At 43.0% G+C, this 26,290-nt stretch overlaps 1 protein-coding gene across 2 annotated transcripts in view; it reads left to right on the top strand.

The window, feature by feature from the left end:
• Positions 1–22,744, top strand: part of LOC144678994 (glucose-fructose oxidoreductase domain-containing protein 1) — a 166,938-nt gene extending 144,194 nt beyond the window's left edge. The window contains exons 2-3 of one of the 2 annotated variants that reach the window (XM_078539178.1): positions 16,500–17,098; positions 17,797–22,744. In XM_078539178.1, the coding sequence (XP_078395304.1) occupies positions 16,500–17,098; positions 17,797–17,916 (719 nt within the window). In that variant the 3' untranslated portion in view covers positions 17,917–22,744. Of the gene's footprint in view, positions 1–16,499 lie in introns of both variants that reach the window. The other variant, XM_078539177.1, reaches the window with a different exon arrangement.
• The last annotated feature ends 3,546 nt before the right edge of the window (positions 22,745–26,290 follow it).

Here is a 26,290-nt window from a genome sequence, read left to right as displayed (position 1 = left end):
TCTTCTAAGTAATAAGTGACCTCCTTATTTTTCCTACCAAAATGCACTACTTCATATTTATCTACGTGGAACTTCATTTGCCAATGATTTTTCCATTCTGCAAGTTCATTAATTTCCTCCTGTAATTTGTTGTTGTCCTCAGAATTGACTTTTCCCCCAATTTGGTGTCATCTGCAAATTTAGAAAATTATGGCTTTGATTCTAAAGTCCAAATTGTTAATGTAAGTTGTGAACAGCAGAGGTTCCAGCACTGATTCTTGTGGAACACCACTTCCCACCTTGTGCCACTCTGGATAACTATCCTTTTATCCCGCTCTTTGTTTTCTGTCCTGAAGCCAGCTAGCATTCCATTCTGTAGTTCATCCCTTGACTCCACATTGCATGATTTTATTCATTAGTCTATTATGGGGCACCTTATTGAAAGCCTTTTGAAAATCCAGATAAATTGCATCTACTGTATTACCATTGTCCTCTCTCTTTGTTACCTCCTCCAAAATTTAAATAAAGTTGCCAAGCAAGATTTTCCCTTTTGAAATCCATGCTGACTTGTATTTATTTTTCTTTTCTAGATATTCTTCTGGAGGTCTTGTGGCACAGTGGTAGCATCCCTGCCTCTGAGCCAGAAGCTCTGGGTTCAAGTTCCATTTCAGTACTTGATGGCCATGGATGGTGCATTCAATGTGGCCAAACAGGTTGATTATCAACCTGTAAAACCTTCCAACATGCCAATGGCAGGAGGTAAGAATGGGAGAGTTTCCTGGCCAGCCATCTGCAGAAGGCAATGGCAAACCACTGCAGTACCATGCTGCCAAACATAACCATGAACCAACACATAAGTCCTTGGTCGCCAACACCTTTTCAGGGCATGGTACCTGAAGAGAGAAAGTGAGACACAGATATTCTTCTATTCTCTCCTTTAGTGCGGATTCCATTATTTTTCCTACCAGAGATGTTAAATCGACTGGTCTATAATTCCCCGGACGTGTTCTGGCCCCTTTCTTAATCATAGGAATTACATTAGTTATCCACCAGTCTAGAAGACAATATACCTTTTTCAAACAAATTATTAAATATATCTAGCATTGCCTCTGCTATCTCTTCCCTGGATTCTTTCGAATACGTGGATGTAATTCATGTGGATCAAGGGTTTTATCCTCTTTGAGTTTGTTTAGTTTATTCAATGCATCTCTTTTTTGAAATTTTAAATCACAGAATCTTTACAGTGCAGAAGGAGGCCATTTGGCCCATCAAGTCCCCCTGGCTCTCAGAGCACTCTACCTAGTCCCACTCCCCTGCCTTATGCCCGTAACCTTGCGCATTCTTTCTTTTCAGATAGCAATCCAATTCCCTTTTGAATACCTCGATCAAACCTGCCTCCGCCAACCTCTCAGGAAGTTCGTTCTAGACGCCAACCATCCTCTGGGTGAAAAAACAATTCCTCACATCACTATTACTCCTTTTGCCAATTATTTTGAATCTGTGCCCTTTAGTTCTTGATTCTCTCTTGAGTGGAAAGAGTTTCTCACTATTTACCCTGTCCATACCCCTCAGGATCTGGAATACCTCTATCAAGTTCCCTCTCAGCCTTCTTTTCTCCAAGGAAAACAGACCCAGCCTCTCCAATCTATCCACATAGCTACAGTTCTTTATCCCTGGAATCATTCTTGTGAATCTCCTCTGTACTCTCTCCAATACCTTCACATCCTTCCTCAAATATGGTGCCCAGAACTGGACGCAGTACTCCAGTTGAAGCCTAATTAGTGTCTTATACAAATTCAACATGACCTCCTTACTCTTGTACTCAATGCCCTTATTAATAAAGCCTAAGATACTATATGCTTTATTAACTGCTCTCTCAATATGCCCTGCCATCTTCAATGACCTACGTACATATACACCGAGGTCCCTCTGTTCTTGCATCTCCTTTAGAGTTTCTCCTTTATTTTATACTGTCTCCCCATATTCTTCCTAACAAAATGAATCACCTCACGCTTTTCTACATTGAACTTCATCTGCCCTTGTGTCCCCAATCCACCTTTTGAAGTTCACGATTATCTTCAACACAGTTGGCATTTCTAACCTTCATATCATTAGCAAATTTTGAAATCATGCCCTGAACACCACAGTCTAGGTCATTAATATATATATATCAGGTAGAGCAAGGGTCCCAACACTGACCCCTGGGGAATTCCGTTACAAACCTTTCTCCAAACTGAAAAACAACCATTTATCACTACTCTGTGTTTCCTGTCACTCAGCCAGTTTAATTATCTAATTAAATCTAATTGCTCATCTCATCAATCAATGTCATGTCTTACTGTTCTATCTCCCTGGTAAACACTGAAGCAAAATAATTATTTAATATTTATGCCATCTCTCTATCGTTACCTGTGGTATTATTCTGTCTATCTCTTAATGGTCCTATTCCCATCACAGCTTTCCTTCTTTATTGATGTGCCTGTAAAATATTTTATTATTTTGTAATATGTTCTTTGATGATTTAATTTCATAATTCCTCTTTGCTTTCCTAATTTTTTTTTACTTCTCTCCTAATCTCTTCATATTCTCTCTTATCGTGCACTCCTCTGCTGCCTATGTACTTAATGTATGCCTCTTTCCTCACTCTTAGTTGTACCCTTATGACTTTATTCATTCATGGAGTCTCATTTGTGTTTAGTTTGTTCTTTCCTTTTAGTGTAATACATATTTTCTGCACTCTGTGGAACACCGTTTTAAATATTTTACACTGTTGTTCTACATTGTTATTTGCCAATATTGTTGACTATTTTATTTTCCTAAGTTCTATTCTCAGCACCTCAAAATCAATTTTCTTCAATCTACTAGCCCGATTTTTTGTCATACTCATGGCCAGAATTTTGACGTCAGCGAGCGGGGGTGGGCCCGACATACCGACATGTAAAATGATGCGCAGTGACATCGGCTGTGCATCCCAACGTCATTTAGATCTTTCGTTCAGTGGGTGTGAGCCGGAGGCAGCTGCGCGCCCGCCGAACTGTCAAAGGGCCATTAAGGTCATTAAAAAACCAATTAAAGTACTAATCAACGCTGCCCATCCAACCTTAAGGTTGGCAAGCAGGCGAAAAGCCCAAGCGGCCTTCGCGTTTTTCAGGAAACCTCATCCACGGGTGGGATGAGGTTTCCTGAAGGTTTTATTAAATAAATGAATAAATTTTGCTCAATTCATGAGCATATATAAATAATTTTTATCTTCCTTTATTAAAAATTCTTAATACGTATTTAATCTCCCTGAGGCAGCTCCATGCCACAGGGAGATTTCTGCGCTCTTTCATGCGCATGCATACGAAAGAGCGCAGGCTCCGACTGTCCCTCTTCCCCCCGCCCACACAGGTAGCGCTGAGTGCTACTGGCCGTGCGTCATGCTGGGCGGGCCAATATAAAATGGTGACGCGGAGTCGATCGTGGGCAGCGATCGGCTCCGTGCCCACCTGCTCCTGACCGGCCCGCCCGATAATCAGAAAATTCTCCCCCATGTCTTTCTCTATCATCATCTTAAAGCGTATTATATTATGGTCACTATTGCCAAGATGTTCCCCTGCTTTTACTTCTCCTATCTGCTCTGGTTCATTCCCCATTACTGGATCCAATAGCAAATCTTCCCTTTAGCCTAAATTTAGCCTAATTTTACAGAGTAATTATTTCTTACTTAGATAACAATGGTGCAAGGTGTATTGAATATAAATAATTAATATTGTAATTTTAGCCACTTATCCCACACCAAATAATTAGTACTTGTGTTCCAGATCATGACCAGTTGTTCCACATTGACTACAAGGTTATTTTCTTAAATTTTGCTAAAACTTTTGATTATTTTTCCATGTATTTCCCTCTATTCAAACATAAATATTACATTCTTTATACATACAGAGCTACAACACCGCATACATTCATATGTAGAAATTAGCACATAAACAGGTATAATGCCTATACATAGGTACAATACACTGGCACAATGTTCTGTGTAGATGCACAGGTAGATTATGCTGTACATATGCATGCACAGAACACGCTTTGATTCTGCACAATATTCTACCTGTTTATGTATACAGAAAATTTACCCTTGGTTATAAATATTATGCTACCTTTGTACAGTTTTCTACCTGTATATTTATCCAGAATGTTGTATGCTTGTTGTCTTTATACATTTGCAGGCAATCTATGTATAACACTGTACACACATATGAGTGCAACATTCTGTATACATGCACAGGCATAATCATTGCTAGCTATGCATAGGTTGAACACATTATACGCATACAGTGGAAAAATACTACATCTGTATACAGGGACTAAAAGTAGGGCATACTGTATACATGCAATGCCTCTTCCTATTTTCACTGCTTTTAAAAAAAGCAACTTTTATGATATTTCATCCCTGTTGAAAAAATTATGGGCAGAATCTTCTGGTCGGCTGACGCATAAAATGACACGTCCCGACATCACCGCCCTTCATTCCGATCTTCACTTCGGCGGGCGCGCACTGGAGTCGGCTGCGCGCCTGCTGAACTGTCAAAGGCCTGTTAAGGTCATTAATCACCTCATTAAAGTTATCGTCAGGGCTGCCCGTCCAAACTTAAGGTTGGCGGGCAGGCGAAGAGCCCAGGTGGCCTTCGCATTTTTCATGGAACCTCATCCACGGGCGGGATGAGGTTCCATGAAGGGTTTATAAGTTTAATAAAAATTTTTATTAAAATTCATTGACATGTCCCAGCTCATGTGACACTGTCACATGAGGGGACATGTCTGAATAATTTTCTTATTCTTTCTTTCAAGTTTTCATAATCAAAGTAATCTCCCTGAGGCAGCTCTGTGCCTCAGGGAGATTTCTGCGCTCTTTCGCGTGCATGCCCCAACTCCCTCTTCCCCCGCCCGCACAGGTAGCGCTGAGCGCTTCTGGGTACACGTCACGCTGGGCGGGCCTTAATTGGCCCGCCCATGTAAAATGGCGGCGTGCCTGCCCGTGCCTGCTCCCACCCAGCCTGCCCAACGGGGAGAAAATTCTCCCCTATGTGATGTGCTATTTTCAAAGCACTTTCAGGAGTTAAATACTACATGCCTACATTGTCTGCAGATTCATGCTGCCATTCAATAAAGCTTCTTTATATGGACGATTACACACCTACCATCTGCCCAAGGGGGCTATTGCTGACTCAATGAATAAGAGAAGCTTTGTGCTATCTAATGGATACCTTTCCACTATTTGAACATTTAACAGCCTCTGATTTGCATTTATCTACAAATAGCACTATTACATTGAAGCGAGAGAAAAAATTGTCATTATGTTGTCAGTTTCGCAGGAAAGTATGTACACAAATATTGTAACAGATTCCAACCAATTAATTGTGGTGAGAAGTCCTTTGAGCTGTACTGCCTAAGGTAGTAGAACTCAATACTGCAGCTCAAAGGTTTGTATTTGGATGAAAAAAAACCCTTTGTTTTAGAAGTTTACTGTGCTGGGGTGCAGTTTCACAGGTGTTGGCTTCCCTGCTTGCTAAGGCCTGGATTTTCACTGAGTCAGGATGACTCGGTAGACATTTAAAAATAGCAGGTGGGACCCGGTGGAAATCCCACCTCCATTTCCAGCAGATCTCACGGTTCCATTCTTATCTACCTAATCATAGTCAGAGTATCACCTGCAATGGTTTCTCTTCCTGCTCCAGCACTGTAAATCACACAGGTGCAAAACGCAAATCTGCTGGGCCATTTGAAATTAGTGCTGAGTTCAAACAGACCCTATTTTCACTGTTTTAAGGACCTAAACCCACAGGGCGGAATCTTGTGGAGGCAATGGGGGTGTCGCCTACCAGCTCACAGGACCACCGTCAGTGGGCCTTTCCCTGGGATTAGAACCCCAGGGGTGGAGGCCCTGCCCATTGAGAGCTGCCAGCTAATCAGAGGCACAGGGGTATGGTGGGGGCATTGAGGTGGGGGCATAGAGAATATGAAGGAGCATGGGGATATGAAGGGGCATGGGAATTGGTTAGGGTGTATAAGGGCTGAGGATTAGAGGGCCTAACAACCTTTAATACAACTAGGCCAAAGTCCCAGAGATACTGAAGTGAGCCTTCTAACTAGCCTGCCTCAGCACTCGCCACCTCTGAACTGTCCCCACAGGCTTGGCCCAACTCCATCCCATCCCTGCCTCCCCGGAATGAAAATATTGGGGGTGGGGCCCCTTTTAAAGGAAGCTGGTCTGCCAGGTTGGGAAGTTGCCCAACTTGACCTTCCCTCCTCCTCCTCCACAAAAGTTCTGCTCGAAGTATCGATTCTTCATGTGTTAGCCTCAGTCACTAAGTCTCAGCCAGCTCCTCAACCATCCAGAGCAAATCCAACCTTTCCTTCAATCAGCATCCATGGACATGTATTTCCCAGGATTATTTACTGCATGGTGATTGGAAGCAGAAATTCACACTAATTTTTTTTTCTCCTCCAGCCATTCAAATGCTGCATGGTCGCTAAATTTCATACAACTACTGTTTGTGGTGCTTTGGACTGCTAATATTCCAACAAACTGGGTCTTCAGAACTGAGAGGATGTTTCATTTATCATTCTGTGTCTGTGACATATAGATTAGACTTAATATGATGTTTTGCTAATTAGAGGAATACAACAATTAAAAATTTTTAAAAAAACAAACTGGATAGTAACTGTCAAGTCAACTAATCAATTTATCTTAGTTTCATCTTGAAAATGAACACAAAATGGGACTTGACAATCTGCAGTCAGGCATTAAATTAAATGTGATCAGGAGAATGCAGTCATCTGAGATAAACACGGATTGCCTGCTGACTAGGAAATTGCAAATGTTACATCATTATTGAAGAAAGAGTGCAAGAATAAACCTAGCAACTACAGGCCAGTCAGTTTAACCTTGGTGGTGGGGAAGCTTTTAGAAAAGATAATCTGGGACAAGATTAACAGGCACTTGCACAAGTGCATAATAATTAGGGAAAGCCAGCATGGATTTATTAAAGGAAAATCATGTTTAATGAACTTGATTGAGTTTTTTGATGAATTAACAGAGAGGGTTGATGAAGGCAATGCATTTAATGTGGTGTATATAGACTTCCAAAACACGTTTGATAAAGTGACACAGAGGTACAGAATGGGCAGAATTTTTCCAATGGCCCTGCCACTGAAGGAGTCAGCCGGGAATGCATTCCTGCTGATCAGGCTTGCCCCACAGCCATGTTAATTGGCTAGAGGCAAGACTTCCGTCCCTCACTCGGTGTTGAGTTCCGCTGACATGGAACAGAAACCCAACACTATAAGTATTTAAAAACGTTAAACTTATTGCTTTTTTAAAAACTGGACTTTTCTTCAGAACAAAAGAATTCTCTTCTCCATTTCTGGAATGTCACACCTCGCTATGCCTAGGGAGCTACTAACAGAAAACTTCAGACTGTTCAGACAAATTTCAAAAGAAGCTGCAGGATTGCTATTTGCATTTGATAAGCCAACCTTGCTAGCAGAGTCAGTGGGTCTACTGAGACAATGGCTTCCCAAATGCCAGACCCTCAACATAAATGGCACCCCTTTCAACCCATAATGGCTGAGACATTATCAGTCCTGAAAAAAAATAATTCTGGACACTGGATAAACATCCCTTTTGAAGTCATTGTGAAGGAGGAAGATCACATGACCCAAGGCTCTGGCCCTTGGAACAGTTTAACATTACATTTCTGGGCTGCACACCCAGTTTGCTGTTTTGCCATATGACTGGCAAGCCACAAAGAAGCCAGCTCTGTCCAGACAGGACAACCGGCCCATTTAACTTGACTCTGCTGGAAGATTTTGTACCACCGCCTCTAGAACCAACTCAATCTCTGCATGCCTCATCTTGCGACACCAACACCGCCTGAAAAGCGAATCTTACAACACCAGTCTCCAGCCAGCTGAACGCGAAAGCCTACGTGAAAGGATTCCTCACTGGACTCTGACTTTGGAACTCTGGAACTCACATGAACTAATATTCAATTTTTCTGTGGTCCCTGTACTGTAAACCTCCTTTTCTCTAACTCCTCCCCCCTTTACTGCGTGAATGCTGAGTGGGATGTTGTGGGCACAGATTTTGAATGTATAAAATAAACTAACCTTCTGAGTTAATCCTAACTCAAATTTGCTGTGGTTTATTAGTAAAATTAGATCACACAAAAATGAAGGGGTTGGGAAAAGTACACCATCGTTTACTCTTTAAAACAGCCTAATTCAAAACGTCTTCTGCTTACGGACAGGCAGTAAGAGAAAAACAGTGCTGTTTGAATTGTCCCCCTCCTGTCTGTAACACTTGGCAAGAAGTCCTGCCTCTGAAGAGCTGCCAGGCAAGCTAGCAGCTTTCTAGTCCCAGCAGCACCACCAGGAGCAGTGGCCACTGCTGGTACTACAAGCAGCCTGCAGAGTCAATGTGCCAGAACCACGATGCAGGTAAGTGGCAGGGTCAGGAGGCCTGGGGGTGCAGGTGAGGGTGTTGTGATTTGATGGGCAGGTGGAGAGGAAGGGACCCTGACCTTGCTGGGGAGGGGGGGGGGAGGGCGGTGGGCAGGTGCAGAGCACGATCTCAAAACGGGGACAAAAGCAGCCCCCCACACCACCACCACCACCTCCCCCCGCCCCCCCCGCAACCATCCCTCTCCTCCAAAAGCTGAGGCTGAGGTGGGAAGTGGCCACTAATTGGCCACTGAAGAAACTCAATTGGGGCAAGGGAAGGAGGGCCATCCTAGTCCTTGCCTACCACCTGTAAAATTGTGGACAGGTCAGGGGTGTGTAGGAGGTTGGCGGGAAAGCCACCAGGGGAATTTTATAGGCACCTCCCCGCACCACCGCCCCCCCCCCCCACCCCCAAACCTGCAAACCCGAAGACAATGTCCGTAAAATTCTGCCCAACAAGTTTCTCAGCAAAGTTGAAGCACATGAAATAAAAGAGATAGTGACAACATGGATATGAAGTTGGTTAAGGACAGGAAACAGAGAAGTGGTGAACAGCTGTTTGTCAGTCTGGAAAAAGGTATACATTGGGGTTCCCCAGTGGTCCATACTGCTTTTTGTGATATATTAATAACTTGAACTTGGGTGTGCAGGGCGCACTTTCAAAATTTTCAGATGACGCAAAACCTATAAGTGTAGTGAACAGTGAAGAAGCTAGCGGTAGACTTTAAGAGGACATATACTGGTGCAATATGGGTGAGCAACTGGCAGATGAAATATAAACTCAAGGGTATAATTCTAAAGGGGGTGCAGGAACAGAGAGATCCGGGAGTATATGGGCACAAATCCTTTGAAGATTACTGGACAGATACAGAAAGTGGTTAAAAAAACATACAATATCCTGGGTATATAAAACACTGGTTTGGCCACAATTGAAGTATTGCACCCAATTTAGGGAGGATGTGAAGGCCTTAAAGAGGATGCAGAAAAGATTTACTGGAATGGCTCCACAGATGAGGTACTTCAATTACATGGATACATTGGAAAATCTGGGATTGTTCTCTTAGAGCAGAGAAGGTTGACAGGAGATTTGATAGAGGTGTTCAGTCATGAGGGGTCCAGACAGGGTAGATAGACAGAAACTTCCATTGGTGGAAGCATCCAGACCAGGGGATACAGATTTAGGTGATTGGAAAAAGAACCAAAGGTGACATGAAGAAAAAATTCTTTGTGTAGCAAGTGGTTAGGATCTGGAATGCAGTGCCTGAGAGGGTGGTGGAGACAGATTCAATTGTGGCTTTCAAAGGGTAATTAATAAGTACTTGAAGGAGAAAGATTCGCACAGCTATGGAGAAAAATGGTGGGGGAGTGGAACTAGTTGGATTTGTGGCACAGACTAAATGGTCTCCTGTGCTGTACCCATTCCATGATGTCGGGCCAGCCCCCGCATGCCGAAGGCAATATCCTGGCCTTAGAGCCCTAAAATTGCAAGGCCCACAAAAACCTGCATTTATATAATGCCTATGATATAGGAAAATATCCCAAAATGTTTCCAAGAGGCGTAATCAAAATAATGAATGCTGAGTCAAAGAAAATATTAGGAGGAGTGAGCACCTCAGATTGCAACATAATCTATGCAGAGAACTTAAATATCATTGCACTTTCTGTAGTGACCATTTTGAAATGTTTGTAAAGTTCCTCTTATTGTATTGAAGCACCTCAGGTGCAACATGATCTAGGTAGAAAGCTTGGGGGAGAAGCTTCAGCTTGGCAAGCGGGGGTGGGGCCCGCTCGCTGAGGTGTAAAATGACGTGCGTCCTGACGTCACCGCGCATCATTTAGATGCAGGCAGGCAAAGAGCCCAGACGGCCTTCGCATTTTTCATGGAAGCTCATCCACGGGTGGGAATAAGCGGGTCTTTTTCCGAATGGCAGGCAGTGACTAGTGGGGTACCGCAGGGATCGGTGCTGGGACCCCAGTTATTCACAATATATATTAATGATTTAGATGAGGGAATTAAATGTAATATCTCCAAATTTGCAGATGACACAAAGCTGGGTGGGAGGATGAGCTGTGAGGAGGATGCAGAGATGCTTCAGTGTGATTTGGACAAGTTGAGTGAGTGGGCAAATGCATGGCAGATGCAGTATAATGTGGATAAATGTGAGGTTATCCATTTTGATAGAAAAAACAGGAAGGCAGATTATTATCTGAATTGCTATAAATTGAAAGAGGGGAATGTGCAATGAGACCTGGGTGTCTTTGTACACCAGTCGCTGAAGGTAAGTATGCAGGTGCAGCAGGCAGTAAAGAAGGCAAATGGTAGGTTGGCCTTCATAGCCAGAGGATCCGAGTACAGGAACAGGGATGTCTTGCTGCAATTATACAGGGCCTTGGTGGGACCACACCTGGAATATTGTGTGCAGTTTTGGTCTCCTTATCTGAGGAAGGATGTACTTGCTATAGAGGAGTGCAGCGAAGGTTTACCAGACTGATTCCTGGGATGGCGGGACTGACATATGAGGAGAGATTGAGTCGGTTAGGATTATATTTGCTGGAGTTCAGAAGAATGAGGGGGGATCTCATAGAAACCTATAAAATTCTAACAGGACTAGACAAGGTAGATGCAGGAAGGATGTTCCCGATGGTGGGGGAGTCCAGAACCAGGGGTCACAGTCTGAGGATATGGGGTAGACCATTTAGGACTGAGATGAGGAGAAATTTCTTCACCCAGAGAGTGGTGAGCCTGTGGAATTCGTTACCACAGAAAGTAGTTGAGACCAAAACATTGTATGTAGTTTCTATGAATGATTTTAAATTTTCTCAAAAATTTTTATTGAAATTAATGCACATGTCCCACTCATGTGACAGTTTCACATGAAGGGACATAGAACCATAGAACACTACAGCACAGAAAACAGGGCATTAGGCCCTTCAAGTCTGTGCCGAAATATTATTCCTCTAATCCCATTGACCTGCACCCAGTCCATAACCCTCCAGACCTCTCCCATCCATGTATCTATCCAATTTATTCTTAAAACTTAGGAGTGAGCCCGCATTTACCACGTCAGATGGCAGCTCGTTCCACACTCTCACCACTCTCTGAGTGAAGAAGTTCCCCCTAATGTTCCCCCTAAACCTTTCCTCTTTCACCCTAAAGCCATGTCCTCTCGTGTTTATCTCTCCTAATCTAAGTGGAAAGAGCCCACTCGCATTTACTCTGTCTATACCCCTCATAATTTTGTAAACTTCTATCAAATCTCCCCTCATCCTTCTACGCTCCAAGGAATAAAGTCCTAACCTGTTTAATCTTTCCCTGTAACTCAACTCCTTAAGATCTGGCAACATCCTAGTAAATCTTCTCTGCACTCTCTCAATCTTACTGATATCCTTCCTGTAGTTAGGCGACCAGAACTGCACACAATATTCCAAAGTTGGCCTCACCAATATACAACCTCACCATAACATTCCAACTCCTATACTCAATACTTTGATTTATGAAGGCCAGTATGCCAAAAGCTTTCTTTACAACCCTGTCTACCTGTGACGCCACTTTCAGGGAATTATGTATCTGAACTCCCAGATCCCTTTGTTCCTCCGCACTCCTCAGTGCCCTACCATTTACTTTGTATGTCCTAGCTTGGTTTGTCCTTCCAAAATGCAACACCTCACGCTTTTCTGCATTAAATTCCATCTGCCATTTTCTGGCCCATTTTTCCAGTTGGTCCAGATCCCTCTGCAAGCTTTGAAAGCCTTCCTCACTGTCCACAACGCCTCCAATCTTAGTGCCATCAGCAAACTTGCTGATCCAATTTACCACATTATCATCCAAATCATTGATATAGACAACAAACAACAATGGTCCCAGTACAGATCCCTGAGGCACACCACTAGTCACAGACCTCCAGTCTGAGAAGCAACCATCCACTACCACTCTCTGTCTTCTCCCACACAGCCAATTTCGAATCCAGTTTACAACCCCTCCATGGATACCAAGTGTCTGAACCTTCTGAACTAACCTCCCATGTGGGACCTTGTCAAAGGCCTTACTAAAGTCCATGTAGACAACATCCACAGCTTTTCCTTCATCTACTTTCTTGGTAACCTCCTCGAAAAACTCTACAAGGTTCGTTAAACACGACCTACCATGCACAAAGCCATGCTGACTATCCTTAATCAGCCCTTGGCAGCCAAATAATTGTATATCCGATCTTTCAGAACACCTTCCAATAATTTACCTATTACTGACGTCAGGCTCACTGACCTGTAATTACCTGGTTTACTTTTGGAGCCTTTTTTAAACAGCAGAAACAACATGAGCTACCCTCCAATCCTCCGGCACCTCACCCGTGGCTAAGGATATTTTAAATATTTCTGCCAGGGCCCCTGCAATTTCTACACTAGTCTCCCTCAAGGTCTGAGGGAATATCATGTCAGGCCCGGGGGATTTATCTACCTTTATTTGCTGTAAGGCAGCAAGCACCTCCACCTCTTTAATCTCTATATGTTCCATGACACTACTGCTTGTTTCCTTTCCTTCCTTATACACTATGCCAGTTTCCTGAGTAAATACTGATGCAAAAAAAACTGTTTAAGATCTCCCCCATCTCGTGAGGCTCCACACATAGAAAACCACTCTGATCTTCAAGGGGACCAATTGTGTCACTTACTATCCTTTTACTTTTAATATACTTGTAGAAACCCTTCGGGTTTACCTTCACATTATCTGCCAAAGCAACCTCATGTCTTCTTTTTGCCTTCCTGATTTCCTTCTTTAGTATTTTCTTACATTTTCTATACTCTACAAGTACCTCATTTGCTCCATGTTGCCTATACCTGCTATACACCTCTCTCTTCTTCTTAACCAGATCGCCAATATCCCTTGAAAACCAAGGTTCCCTATGCCTGTTAACTTTGCCTTTAATCCTTACAGGAACATGCAAACTCTGCATTCTCAAAATTTGGCCTTTGAATGCCTTCCCCTTACTGAACACATCCTTGCCAGAAAACAACTTATCCCAATCCACTCTTCCTAGATCCTTTCTCATTTCCACAAAATTGGCCTTTCTCCAATTTAGAATCTCAACTCGAGGACCAGACCTATCCTTTTCCATAATTAACTTAAAACTAATGACATTGTGGTCACTGGACCCAAAATGTTCGTCTACACATACTTCTGTCACCTGACCTGTCTGGTTCCCTAACAGGAGATCAAGTATTGCATCCTCTCTCGTTGGTACCTCTATATATTGATTTAGAAAACTTTCCTGAACACATTTGACAAACTCCAAGCCATCCAGCCCTTTTACAGTATGGGAGTCCCAGTCAATATGTGGAAAGTTAAAATCTCCTACTATCACAACTTTCTGTTTCTTACATCGGTCTGCTAACTCTCTATAGATTTGCTCCTCCAATTCTCTCTGACTATTGGGTGGTCTATAATACAACCCTATTAGTGTGGTCACACCTTTCCCGTTCCTCCCATATGGCCTCTGTAGATGAGCCCTCCGGGCTGTCCTGCTTACGCACAGCTGTGATATTTTCCCTGACTAGTAATACCACTCCTCCCCCTTTCATCCCTCCCCCTCTATCACGTCTGAAACAACGGAATCCCGGAACATTGAGCTGCCAGTCCTGCCCCTCCAGGAAACAAGTCTCACTAATAGCAATAATGTCGTAATCCCACGTGCCAATCCACGCCCTAAGCTCATCTGCCTTTCTGACAATACTCCTTGCACTGAAATAGATGCATCTGAGAACATTTCTATCCTGTACAAACCTTTGATTTCTGTCTATACATGCATTCCTCGCTTGACCTTTATCCTCCTCCGCCTCACTATCTGCTCTAACTCTCTGGTTCCCCTCCCCCTGCAAATCTAGTTTAAACCCCCCGGAGCAGCACTAGCAAACCTACCCGCAAGGATGTTAGTCCCCCTCCAGTTCAGGTGCAAACCGTCCCGTCGGAACAGGTCCCACCTTCCCTGGAACAGAGCCCAATTGTCCAGAAACATGAAGCCCTCCCTCCTGCACCATCTCCTTAGCCACGTATTTAGCTGCATTATCCTCCTAGTTCTAGCCTCACTAGCACGTGGCACGGGTATCACTCCTGAGATTGCAACCCTGGAGGTCCTGTCCTTCAACTTTGCACCTAACTCCCTAAACTCTCTTTGCAGGACCTCCTCCTCCTTCCTATCCACGTCATTGGTCCCTACATGGACCACGACATCTGGCTGCTCACCCTCCCTCCTGAGAATACTGAGAACTCGATCCGAGATATCGCGGACCCTGGCACCAGGGAGGCAACAGACCATCTAGGATTCTCGATCTGTCCCACAGAACCTCTTATCTGTCCCCCTAACTATCGAATCCCCTATCACTACTGCTCTCCTCTTTTCCCTCCCTCCTTTCTGAGATGAGGGTCCAGCCTCGGTGCCAGAGACGCGACCACTACAACTTATCCCTGGTAGGTCGTCCCCACCAACAGTATCCAAAACGGTATACCTATTGTTGATGGGAACGGCCACAGGGGTGCTCTGCTCTTTCTGTCTATTCCCCTTCCCTCTCCTGACAGTCACCCAGCTACCTGCCTCCTGACTTTTAGGGGTGACAGTCTCCCTGAAACTCCTGTCTATTACTGCTTCTGCCTCCCGAATGATCCGAAGTTCATCCAGCCCCAGCTCCAGTTCCAGTTCCCTAACTCGGTTTGTCAGGAGCTGCAGCTGGATGCATCTTTTGCAGGTGTAGTCACCAGGGACAATTGTGCTGTCCTTGACTTCCCACATGGTGCATTCAGAGCACTCGACTGCCCTAATTACTGCCTCCATTACCTACTCCTAATTTAATTAAAGGAACTTACCCGGTCTTACCCCACTGGGAGCAAGCTCGTCCTCAGCCTCTGCTCGCCGAAGACTCTCGAGCCAAAGCCTCAAAGCTCCACTCCTTCACTGGGCCACTCACACACTGGCCGCTCCTCTTCAGCATCCCCTCCTTTTATTTTCAATCTCCGCGCTTTTTTTAAAATGAACTCTCCTCGCTCACCGCGCTCTTTTTAAAATGAACTCTCCTCGCTCACCGCGCTCTTTTTAAAATGAACTCCCCTCGCTCTTTTTATAATGAACTCCTCTCGCTCTCCGCGCTCTTTTTAAAATGAACTCCCCTCACTCACCGCGCTCTTTTTAAAATGAACTCCCCTCGCTCACCGCGCTCTTTTTAAAATGAACTCCCCTCGCTCTCCGTGCTCTTTTTAAAATGAACTCCCCTTGCTCTCCGCGCTCTTTTTAAAATGATCTCCCCTCGCTCACCGCGCTCTTTTTAAAATGAACTCCCCTCGCCCACCGCGCTCTTTTTAAAATGAACTCCCCTCGCTCTTTTTAAAATGAACTCCCCTCACTCACCGCGCTCTTTTTAAAATGAACTCCCCTCACTCACCGCGCTCTTTTTAAAATGAACTCCCCTCGCTCTTTTTAAAATGCAAATTGTGACATGTCATAAAAAATTTTTCAACGCTTTATTGAACTGTTAAAACTTAAAACACAGAGGTGCCTCAGGGAGATTTCTGTGCTCTTCTGGTACGCGTCACGATGGGCAGGCCTTAATTAGCTCACGGCGTGGACCTGTTAGGGGGCACCGATCGGGTCTGCGCCCGCCCCCGCACAATGCCCCCCCCCCCCCCCACCAATAGGGGGAAAATTCTACCCTTGAATATCATTGCACTTTCTGTAGTGACCACTTTGAAATGTTGGTAATGTTCCTCTTACTGTATTGAGGCGCCTCCCTCAGAGTGCAACATGATCTATACAGAAAACATGAATATTATTTCACTTTCTGTGATGGCCATTTTGAAATGTTTTCTAATGTCCTTTCAGGTATTTTATTAATAAAGTATATTTTAGCAAAAAAAATGTGATTTCTCTTCTGTTGATTGAAAAATCTGAGAAATCAATTGTTATCTAGTTGTGGTTAAACACTATGCTTGTGAGTGGGCATAAGTATTTGTGACTGCATTGCTGATGTATTTTCTTTTCATTTTTAATTAGGAATTGGGAAAAATGTCATCTGTGACAGAGCTGCAACTCCTCTGGATGCGTTTAGGATGATGTCAGCAGCACATTACTATCCCAAACTCATGAGTATAATGGGTAATGTTCTCCGTTTCCTCCCTGCTTTTGTTAAGATGAAGCAAATGATTCAAGAGGGGTATGTGGGGAACTTATTGATCTGTGAGGTCCAGGTTCACAGTGGAAGTCTTTTGGGCAAGAAATACAACTGGAGCTGTGATGACCTGATGGGGGGTGGAGGGCTACATTCAGTTGGAAGCTACATTATTGACCTTTTGACTTTTCTGACCAGCCAAAAGGCTGCCAAAGTCCATGGCTTCCTGAAAACTTTTGTGAAGCAGACAGAGCATATCAGAGGGATCCGTCAGATCACTAGTGATGACTTCTGCACCTTTCAGATGGTTTTAGAAGGTGGTGTGTGCTGTACTGTGACTTTGAATTTCAATGTCCCTGGGGATTTTAAACAAGAAATCATTGTGGTGGGGTCCACTGGCCGATTAATGGTAAATGGTAGCGACTTGTATGGACAAAGAAATAGTGCATCTCAAAAGGAATTGATTTTAGAAGACTCAACACCTGTAAGTAATGCATTGCTCCCAGAAAAAGCTTTCAGGGATATCCCATCCCCATTCCTCAGGGGTACTATCATGATGGTTCAAGCTATTCGGCAAGCATTCCAAGACCAAGAAGATCGACGGACCTGGGATGGGAGACCACTAACTATGGCAGCAACATTTGAGGATTGCTTGTACGCACTGTGTGTAGTGGACACCATTAAAAAATCAAACGAGACTGGTGAATGGCAGAACATTGTGATTATGACAGAAGAGCCTGAGATTAGCCCAGCATATTTGATCAGTGAGGCTATGCGTCGCAGCAGAATGTCACTATTATACTAACTGCTTTTAACAACTTCTTGTAACAAGTAGATTCAGTATGTAAAAGGAATTAATATCTTTAGATGAGCAGATATGTTAATGCTATACCTCTGAGACTTCCTGGTTTAAACAAATATTGACACATCTACAGAGTTTCTTAGCAACATACTAAGTAAGATTAAAGTGGTGTGTCTGGTAACAAAAAATGTTATAAAACAAATGAGTGTTAATAACTACAGGTACTGAGGACTACCTCAGTTGGTGGTCATTGTAAGCTTTTGAAAAGACAATGGTTTTCATCACCAGATGACATGTTAACTTTCTAGCGATTCAAGTGACTTGTATTGAAGATCACTTTGTTTGAAAAGGGATAAATGTTACAATTTTTTTTACTCCAGGCACAGAACTTTACAGAACTGGAGCACATGTCAGTGAACACAGAGGTCTACTATTTTTATAAAAGCTCTGAAGAAGGGTCATATGCACTCAAAACATTAACTCTGTTTCTCTCTCCATAGATGTTGTCAGACCTGCTAAGTTTTTCCAGCATTTTCTGTTTTTATAATGATCTATTATTTTTGGCTGACAAAAAATCGAGTCAGTCACAAGTCACAGGTGTGAACCTTTGTGCATGAATTTCTTGTGTGTGTTGCCATTGTACAAAGCTCTGTACCAGGAGTGCTAAATCATAAAGCTTACCCTCAAAGATAAATCTTTTTAAAAATCATAACATTTTGCAGCCAGCTGGCTGCACGTCTGACTTAACAATTCACTATGCAATACATTTGTAATCTTAATTGCTTTCGCAGTGGAGTGACGGAATAGATTCCTGTAACGGGAAGTTTGTAGATTTTCTGGTGCTTGACTGGGGAACATTATTGGTGAACAGTTGAGAGTAGGTTTCCAGGTTACCTTTTCAAAAGGTGCATATTATGGGGGAACCCAAAAAAGGAAAGGATATAGTGGGGAAGTGAAAACTGCATTTTGAAAAAAAAAAAGATTTGTTAAATGATACATGGTATGTTATATAACTCTGTACAATAGTGTTGTCGTTATGTTACTGAACTAGTAATCCAAAGCCGGGCTAATAAATCAGAGAATGAGTGCTCAAATCCCACCTTGGCAGCTTGAAAATTCAGTTTAAAACAAAATCTAGAAATAAAAAAAAATGCAAAAGTGTCCAGGAAGCTCTCTGATTGTCATAAAAACACAATGGTTCATTAATATGTACAGAAGGGAATCTGGATGATAGGTGACTCCAGTCCTCCACCAATGTGATTAACTCTTAACTGCCACTCAGTTGGGCTATCAGAGATTCAAGAAGAATGTCCACCACCTTCTCAGGGCAACCGGGGATCGACACTAAGTGCCAACTTTGTCCACATCCCAAGAATGAATAAAAAGACCACGCATGCTGGTGCTGTTTTCCCCATTATATGCTGCATAATTTCTTAAGCCACAACACAAATATTATGCCAGGCTGGAGTATGTAAACAGAAGTCACAAATAGGCAAGGCTCACTGGTGCGTAAGCTGTGTCATAAACTGGCCAAAAGGTGAACATCCCATTCTTCATTGACATTTGCATTTAAGTTTCCCCAAGTGATAAATTGTCAGTCTCATTTGGGCTATTAGGCAAACCACTGAGCAATGGAGGAATAGTGAGTCAAAAATAATCAGCAAGCATGGGTTCAACTCAGGTCCATACTCAACACTTCTTGTACATTCAGCAGCAAGTAAGGTTTTTTTTAATTCTTTCACGGGATGCGAGCATCACTGGCAAGGCCAGCAGTTGTTGCTCATCCTTAATTGATTTTGAGAAAGTGATGGTCATAAGTCACTTGATTATCCCCTCTGCTAAAGTCCAGGGTGTATCAAAAGAGGATAAAATAATTCTCAAAGTTTAAATCTGTAATTAAATTTAAATTGTTATGGGATTGAAGAGCAGAACTTTTAAAATCTGATCCTTGTAACCCTTGTCAAGAAAGGCTTTTAATGCTATCATAAAAAGAACGCTAATGAGATAGTAGTTGTGATAGTTTTCATTACAGAAGATATTTTTCTTCCTTCTAAAGGACATTTTAAAAATCTTATGTTTCAGAAATTTACAGAATGTGATATTTGGAACTCAAACAGTGCAATTTAATTTGAGTTTACAAGATGGAGCTACTAGTATGCTAGAATAGTTTCAATGTGTCTCCTCCCCTCCACACAATGCTGGGAATGTGCATTGTGGTAGCTTTCCACCAAGATACAGTGAAGAAACCATGTAACTCTCTCTCTCCAACCCCACCCCCTGCCAGCCCTCCTTCACTGTCTGGCACTGAGAAGGTGTTGCTGGCAATCATGAGGAAGCATGTGTGAATAGATGCCAGGAAACATTAGGCAGAGTGACACTGAATATTCCTCTACGAGTCCAAACACAGCAGTTCTAAGATAGAAAAAGTGTTTTATGCAACCTTGCTCCAGAGGAGGCAAACATAGCTGTAAATGAAATCCATACCACTGCAGGTCAGGAGTCAGTAAAACAACCTAATTTTATTTTTAAAAATATACATTTTGAAATGCTTTGAACACCTAACAGGATCCCAGAAACATTCCTTATATAAACAAAGAGGCCTAAAATGGCAACACAGGCAGATCCTGTCAATTTGTAATACTTATTCTAGTCAAAAGTAACTTCATGTTCCATGGTGAAAATATTACTTTACATCTTACAAACTGTGTGAAGTAAATTTCATGCTTGGGTTAAAGATACACCTTGTTGAAAAATAACAAGTATAGATTTTTTAGATGCTGATCCTATCATTTGGAAATTCAGGTTTATCTTTTAAGGGATTGCTGTGTAGTTGCAGTGGAAATCTCTATAATTTTTCTGCTTTGTTGGACCACAAAAAATACAAAGGTAACGATCTTTTCCCAGAGGCTTTGATGTTGTGATAGCACAAAAATCCAAAAATGCTATCTATGTGATTTCACCCGCCTTTCAGCACTGGTGCATTTGGAAGGTACAAGTAGGAGTAATTTTAATAAGCTGTGCTCCCACCATGGAGTTTCGCCCATCATGAGCATGGATCAAGAAGCCAGCAAAAAAAAAAATTATGGGGAGGAGCCCCGATGTTTGCTCCCAGTTGAGGGTAAAAATTGCCCTATCATTCTAAAATAAATTAGAAAGAGCTAAAATTACCTACTTTGGCCAGTCCGTACACGAAAGACACATGCAATCAAAGGCTAAAAAGAGCCATAAAGTAGGTAAGTACCCTGTAAGAATTTATTTTCATTTGGATAGCAGTGTAGAACATAAGAATCCATTACAGGATGCAAATCAGATTAAGAAGTAGGTCCAACACTGGCATCATGGCAGAGGAAACCAGTTCTCTGTAGGAGAACATATTACTGGTGGCTGGGAGCTGGGAGCTGTCCAAAAAATGTTAAGAACAATTTCTTTTGAAATATGGCAGTATTTTTTACATCAAAACTTTAATTTGTGTATGATAATGCAACTTTGTACAATGAATTGTTTGAGGAGGTAAACACAAATAACTGGGCTGAAATTGCTGCCAAAAAGAAGTTATATCTCCCTGGGATGTTATAGATGAGAAAGGCAAAGTTGTAAGTGATTGGCAAAAGACCCAGAGGAGACATGAGGAAAACTTTTTTGTGCAGTGAGTGCCTGGGATTTGGAATACACTGTCTGATAACATGGTGGATACAGATTCAGAAGGAAATTGGATAAATAATTAAAGGAGAAAAATCACAAGGATTATGGGGAAATTGTATATGATAAGCAATACTTAAAGGTGTGCAATAATATAAAAGACATTAGTGTTGGGGTGACAGCAACACAGTATTTCATGCCACTCCTATTTAAATTTGGCTGGCTTTGACTCAGAGTGAGTATAAAAGGACAAATTTATACTTGCTACCAGAATTATTAATTCAAGTAATGCAAATGGAGCAGAACAAAGCCAACCCTTTTCCCTCTTTGCATCTCACTTATCCAAATTAATCCAAAATACATTTCAAAGACTTAGATCTGGATTCACTGAGATAGGATCAAAACATAAGTCCCAATTGAGGCTGAATCATTTGTTTCTAAGACAAAAATGTCAATTTCCTAACATATGCAGCTACGTACTATTTACAATACACAATCATATAAGAAAAACAAAAAATATTTGTAAAACAAGCAATTTATGATAAAAGCAATGGCTAGATTAGGACATTAAATAAACTTGTTTTAGTTTTTTTAAAACATCTTTTAGTTGGGATTGAATGAGAAATAATATGCTCACTCAGACTGCTGTCAGCATTTGTACTTGAAATTAAATGTTGCTGATAAGATGTGAATTAATAATTATTACTAAATGTGTTCTTTTAATGGTTTTTGAAATGTTAGATATATGTACAGAGGAGACTTGTCTGTCAATTATTTGTGTTATTTATGGTAATGTATTTTTAGCATGAATATCTGTATATATGCAGAAAAATATTTATCAAGGTAAAAATTCAAGTACTATAAACTATATAAAGTTTATATTTTATATAATAGATAGGACAGGCAAAAACATACTTGGTTTGTTAAAATAAATGTTCTTATTTAAAATATGCACAAAACAATTGGACCTTAAGATCCTAGTACTGTGAAGAGGGTTAAAGAGGTTTACTGTAAGCTTACTGTATATGTTGGCCTCTGCTTGTTAGATGTAGTTTGTGTTGTTTATTTGGAATAATAAATTAATGTGATGCGTTTTTGTCTGAGCTTTCTCGTATGTACAACTAGTAATATGCAAATGACTCTGTGTGCACTGTCATATTCTGTTATTGCTTTTACTTTTATCCAACTGAGTTTATTAGTTTTCTAATGCTACATGCCCTCATTTGCAACTTAAGGAATACCGCACATTGAAAGGGTTACCAGAAATTGTGTTATGTACTTCTGAAGAGGGTGCAATAATTGTATTAAAATCTAAATTTTACAAGTTGTTTGTATCTTTAGGACATTAATTGCCTTATGGAACATAGTTACAGATGATTTCAAGTCTGATATGTAGCTATAGACAAATTCTAGTAAAATGAGCACAATTTCATCGATTGCCTATTAATAGTTCATTATACTGAAGTAGCTCAGAGAGTACCTGCGATTCAATAGGCTACATGTATACTATGTAGAGGTGTACTTTTAAAAAGTATTCCTAGTGGTGGAATGCATAATACTCCCATTTTTTGTAATGACAGCATGAAGCATTACTCGGTCATATATTGTGTGATCAGTGACAAAGTTAGAACAATACGTTCTCCTCTGATAATAATAAAAAGAATTAAAAGAATCTTTATTTCAAGCAAATTGATGTGGTGCTTTTAAAATATTAAGTCATTGTGATTCTGACAATGGGATCATTCTCCTTCATCCCCTTCTAAACGTGTCACTCTTGAGATGTTTGTGGGTCATACTTTTAAGTGTATTCAGCTTTCAATAATGGATTCCAGCAGAGCATATACATCCTAGTTACTACATCTAAATCTATTGATATTTCAGCCAGCCATTTTGAATTGTATCAATTTTTATGTTTATGTAGCTGAGCTAACTACATTTTTGCTCATTATACTAATTAAATAACAAGTTGTATTTATATAGTTTCTTTAAGGTAGGAAAAGTCCCAAGATATTTCACAGAGGGAAAAAGTAGGATTAGCAGAGTAGGCCAGAAAATTGAGTGAGGGGATATATTCAGAGAAAACTTTTAAGATGGAAAGGGAATGGTAGAGGTGGGCAGGAGGGGGATAGGGGGTTGAAAGAAAAGAAAGACTTGTGTTTATATAGCATTTTCACAACCACCAGATGTTTGAAAGCGCTTTACAGTTCTTTTGAAGTGTAGTCACTGTTGTAATTTAGGAAATGTGGCAACAAACTCCCACAAACAGCAATTTGATAATGACCAGATAATCTGTTGATAAAGATTATCCAAAAGACGGCACTTCCAACAATATAGTACTCCCTCAGTACTGTGCTGGAGTATAAGATTGAGAAGGAAATTCCAGACAGCAGGGTCAAGGCAGTTGATTCAGAAGTGAGAGAACAGCATTATTAAGAGTGTGCTGTGATTCACAATTTTTCTGATATTAGTGTTCATTTATTTATATAGCATGAAACTGTTCGAAGTAAAACTGGGGTACCTGGCATTTTGATTACAGCTGCCATAGAAACAAAGGTGGGGTTTGTAACAGGCAGGGGCAGAGAATACAACATGAGTGAAAAAATTGGTTTTCCAACAGTGGGAAGTGACGGCAGGAATTTGCAGGGTTGGAGGGAGTGGGGTCAGTGGGGGACCGGAGAGAGGTGCAGGGGCCATGAAAGTGGGGGACAGTGAGGAGGGGAGGGGGAAGCAAGGGACAGTAAGGGGAGGGAGGGTTCAGAGGGAGGGGTCAGTGGTGTCATTGGAGGAATCCTGTGGGGCAAAACAAGGGTACTGGTGGTAGTAGGGAACAGTAACAGTTAAAGGGCAGTGGGGTGCAGTAGGGTGGGAGGGTGAGGGTCCGTCGGTGGTGAGTGAAGGGCCGTTTTGGGTTGTTGGGGTATAGAGGGGGGAATGCACAGGCATTAACACAAACAGAAGCAATAAAAACTCAGACCTCCGTGAAGTGCAATTAAAGATACATTTAAAACCGTGCAATAATTATGTACTATGCTTGTACCACTATGTCTAGGTGCTTCCCCGACATTTGCAGCAGTGGTGGAGGCCGCCTGCTGACCACTATGCCCTCTTGTCACTGATGACCTTGGCGTCCGTCCTCTGGAGGCTTGAGGCCTGGAGGGTGCCAGCCTTCTTTGGGTTTCCTGCTCTGGGGCAGACGTACCTCAGTGGGCCCAGAGGCTGGAGCTAATGGGGTCACAGACAGAGGGGGCTCGGAACGCCTGGACCACCGTTGGAAAGCCCTGAGTAGAAGCCCCTGGGGTATCCGCCTGATGCTCCTCCTCCCTTTGGGTACCCAAGGGCCCCTCCCTGACTCCTTGAGGGAAGGCGGCACCTGGAGGGAGGTCGAGGTGCCCTGCCCCCTCTCACATAGCCGCTGCAAAAGCTCGCCCATGGCTACAGCATTGGAGTGCAGGTCCAAGCCTATCTCTGGCAGAAACTGAGCGCTCTGCTGGACTAGGTTCTTCATGGCATCCACAAACCTCAACATGGAGACCTCCATCTGTGCACATGTCAGTGCCACTACAGTACAGGGATGGTGGACAGACTCCTCTACTTCAGGTGCCGCTCTGTCGAGGGCCTCTGACACCTCTGCTTGATGTTCCCTGGCCTCTCGCTGCATCTCCAGCATTTTGTCCATGACTGCTCCCAGAGGCTCATCATCAGACTTGGACTTGGCAGAGGCCTCTTTCCCAACAGTCCTCTGAATGCCGGGGACTTTGGCTGTCTCTGCCTCCTCCTGCTGTGGACACATGGCCATGCGGTGACCACCAGAGTGTGAGGCCCTATATAAACTAGATCTATGACCTACCAAGATGTCTCTGGGCTGGTGGAGAGTGCAGGTGAATGCTGTGACGACTCTACAGGTGAGAACTGATCATCGTCATTGGTTCTCTGTGGGTTGGGGCTGGGGCTGGACTCAGAATTGGGGTCTGGCCTCACGCTCTTCCTGCTGGCACCTGTAATGGAAAGAGGAGAGAATGAGTAACTGCATGGGCTGCCTCCTACGTTGCACAGAGCCTCAACCTCAGGTTTCAATATGCAAGGTTAAGCTTCCTCACTGGATGCTTGGGGGAGGCCAACCACATTGTTGACACATGCACAGTCATAGTCCTCCCGCTCTTCACGCTGTGTGAGGGGGCAGACAACAGGCATGCCCCCTACCGTCTTCTCCCTCCGGCACCTGTTGTGCACTGCATTCTCCTGCATGAAGATAGAAGATGGTTTTGTGAGCACTTCTGATGCAGGTGCTGTTCGCATGCTGCCAGTCTCCACCACCAACCCATTGACAACTAACTATGTGTGCCATATGAAAGATGCACTGTTGCTAGTCCCCGAGGGTACTTCTGCAGCATGCTCCAGACCCACGAGCTCCAGCAGCTAGAAGGACAAGAACAGAGGCATGGCAACAGCAGCAACATCTGCAGTTGCCCTCTACGCCAACCCAGCACTCCCAAGATTTGTGCCTTGCATGTGGCTAAGTCAGTGACCCACGGTCGCCTCTCTACCAGTAGACCACATGGACTGCATTGGGGCTATGAGACACCACCCCAGCACCTTGCAAAGGGCAGCACAGATGGTGGCCTTGTAATTGAGGATCATGTCACAGTTGCCGTTAAGTGAGGTGAATGTGGTGACTAGAGGGTTCACCTACCCTGGTGGCAGGGATTAGGTCACTCATTCTTTTCCTACACTGCAGGGCAGTCCTCTGAATACAAGTGGCACTGACCACCCTGGCAACCTCCTCCCATGCAGGAGTGGGGAGACAAGTCGGTCTTCTCCTCACGTTCCTTGGAAAAAGGATGACCCTCCTGTCCTCCACGGCTTGCAGTCGTGTGTCCAGCGAGGCATCGCGGCACCTGGGGGCCAGTGCTTGCTGTTTCCTGGCAGCCATGTCTAGGTCTGAACTCCTGGCGCAATGAATGAGTAGCTGTCTGAGCGCCTTTTAAATATGGCGCCTAGATATGATGGCAGGGCATGTGACTTTCTGCCCGCCCCACCACATGATTTGCTGGGAAACCCCGACTGCATAATCAATGAGCCAACATAGCGCGATGCCTCTGTTTACCCGCTAAGCTCTGCAGTGGGAGTCCCTGTGACTTATTGCCCCCGCCACTGGGCTTAGGCCTGGAGCAGAAAATCCCGGCAAAAGAATATATGCACATTTCTCAAATGCAGCAGGCTGTAAAGGGCAATAAG

Source organism: Cetorhinus maximus, chromosome 3 (genome assembly GCF_964194155.1).
Source record: "Cetorhinus maximus chromosome 3, sCetMax3.hap1.1, whole genome shotgun sequence".
Lineage (NCBI taxonomy): Eukaryota > Metazoa > Chordata > Chondrichthyes > Lamniformes > Cetorhinidae > Cetorhinus > Cetorhinus maximus.
Note: the sequence above shows the minus strand (reverse complement) of the source record. Positions and strands in the feature narration are given on the sequence as shown.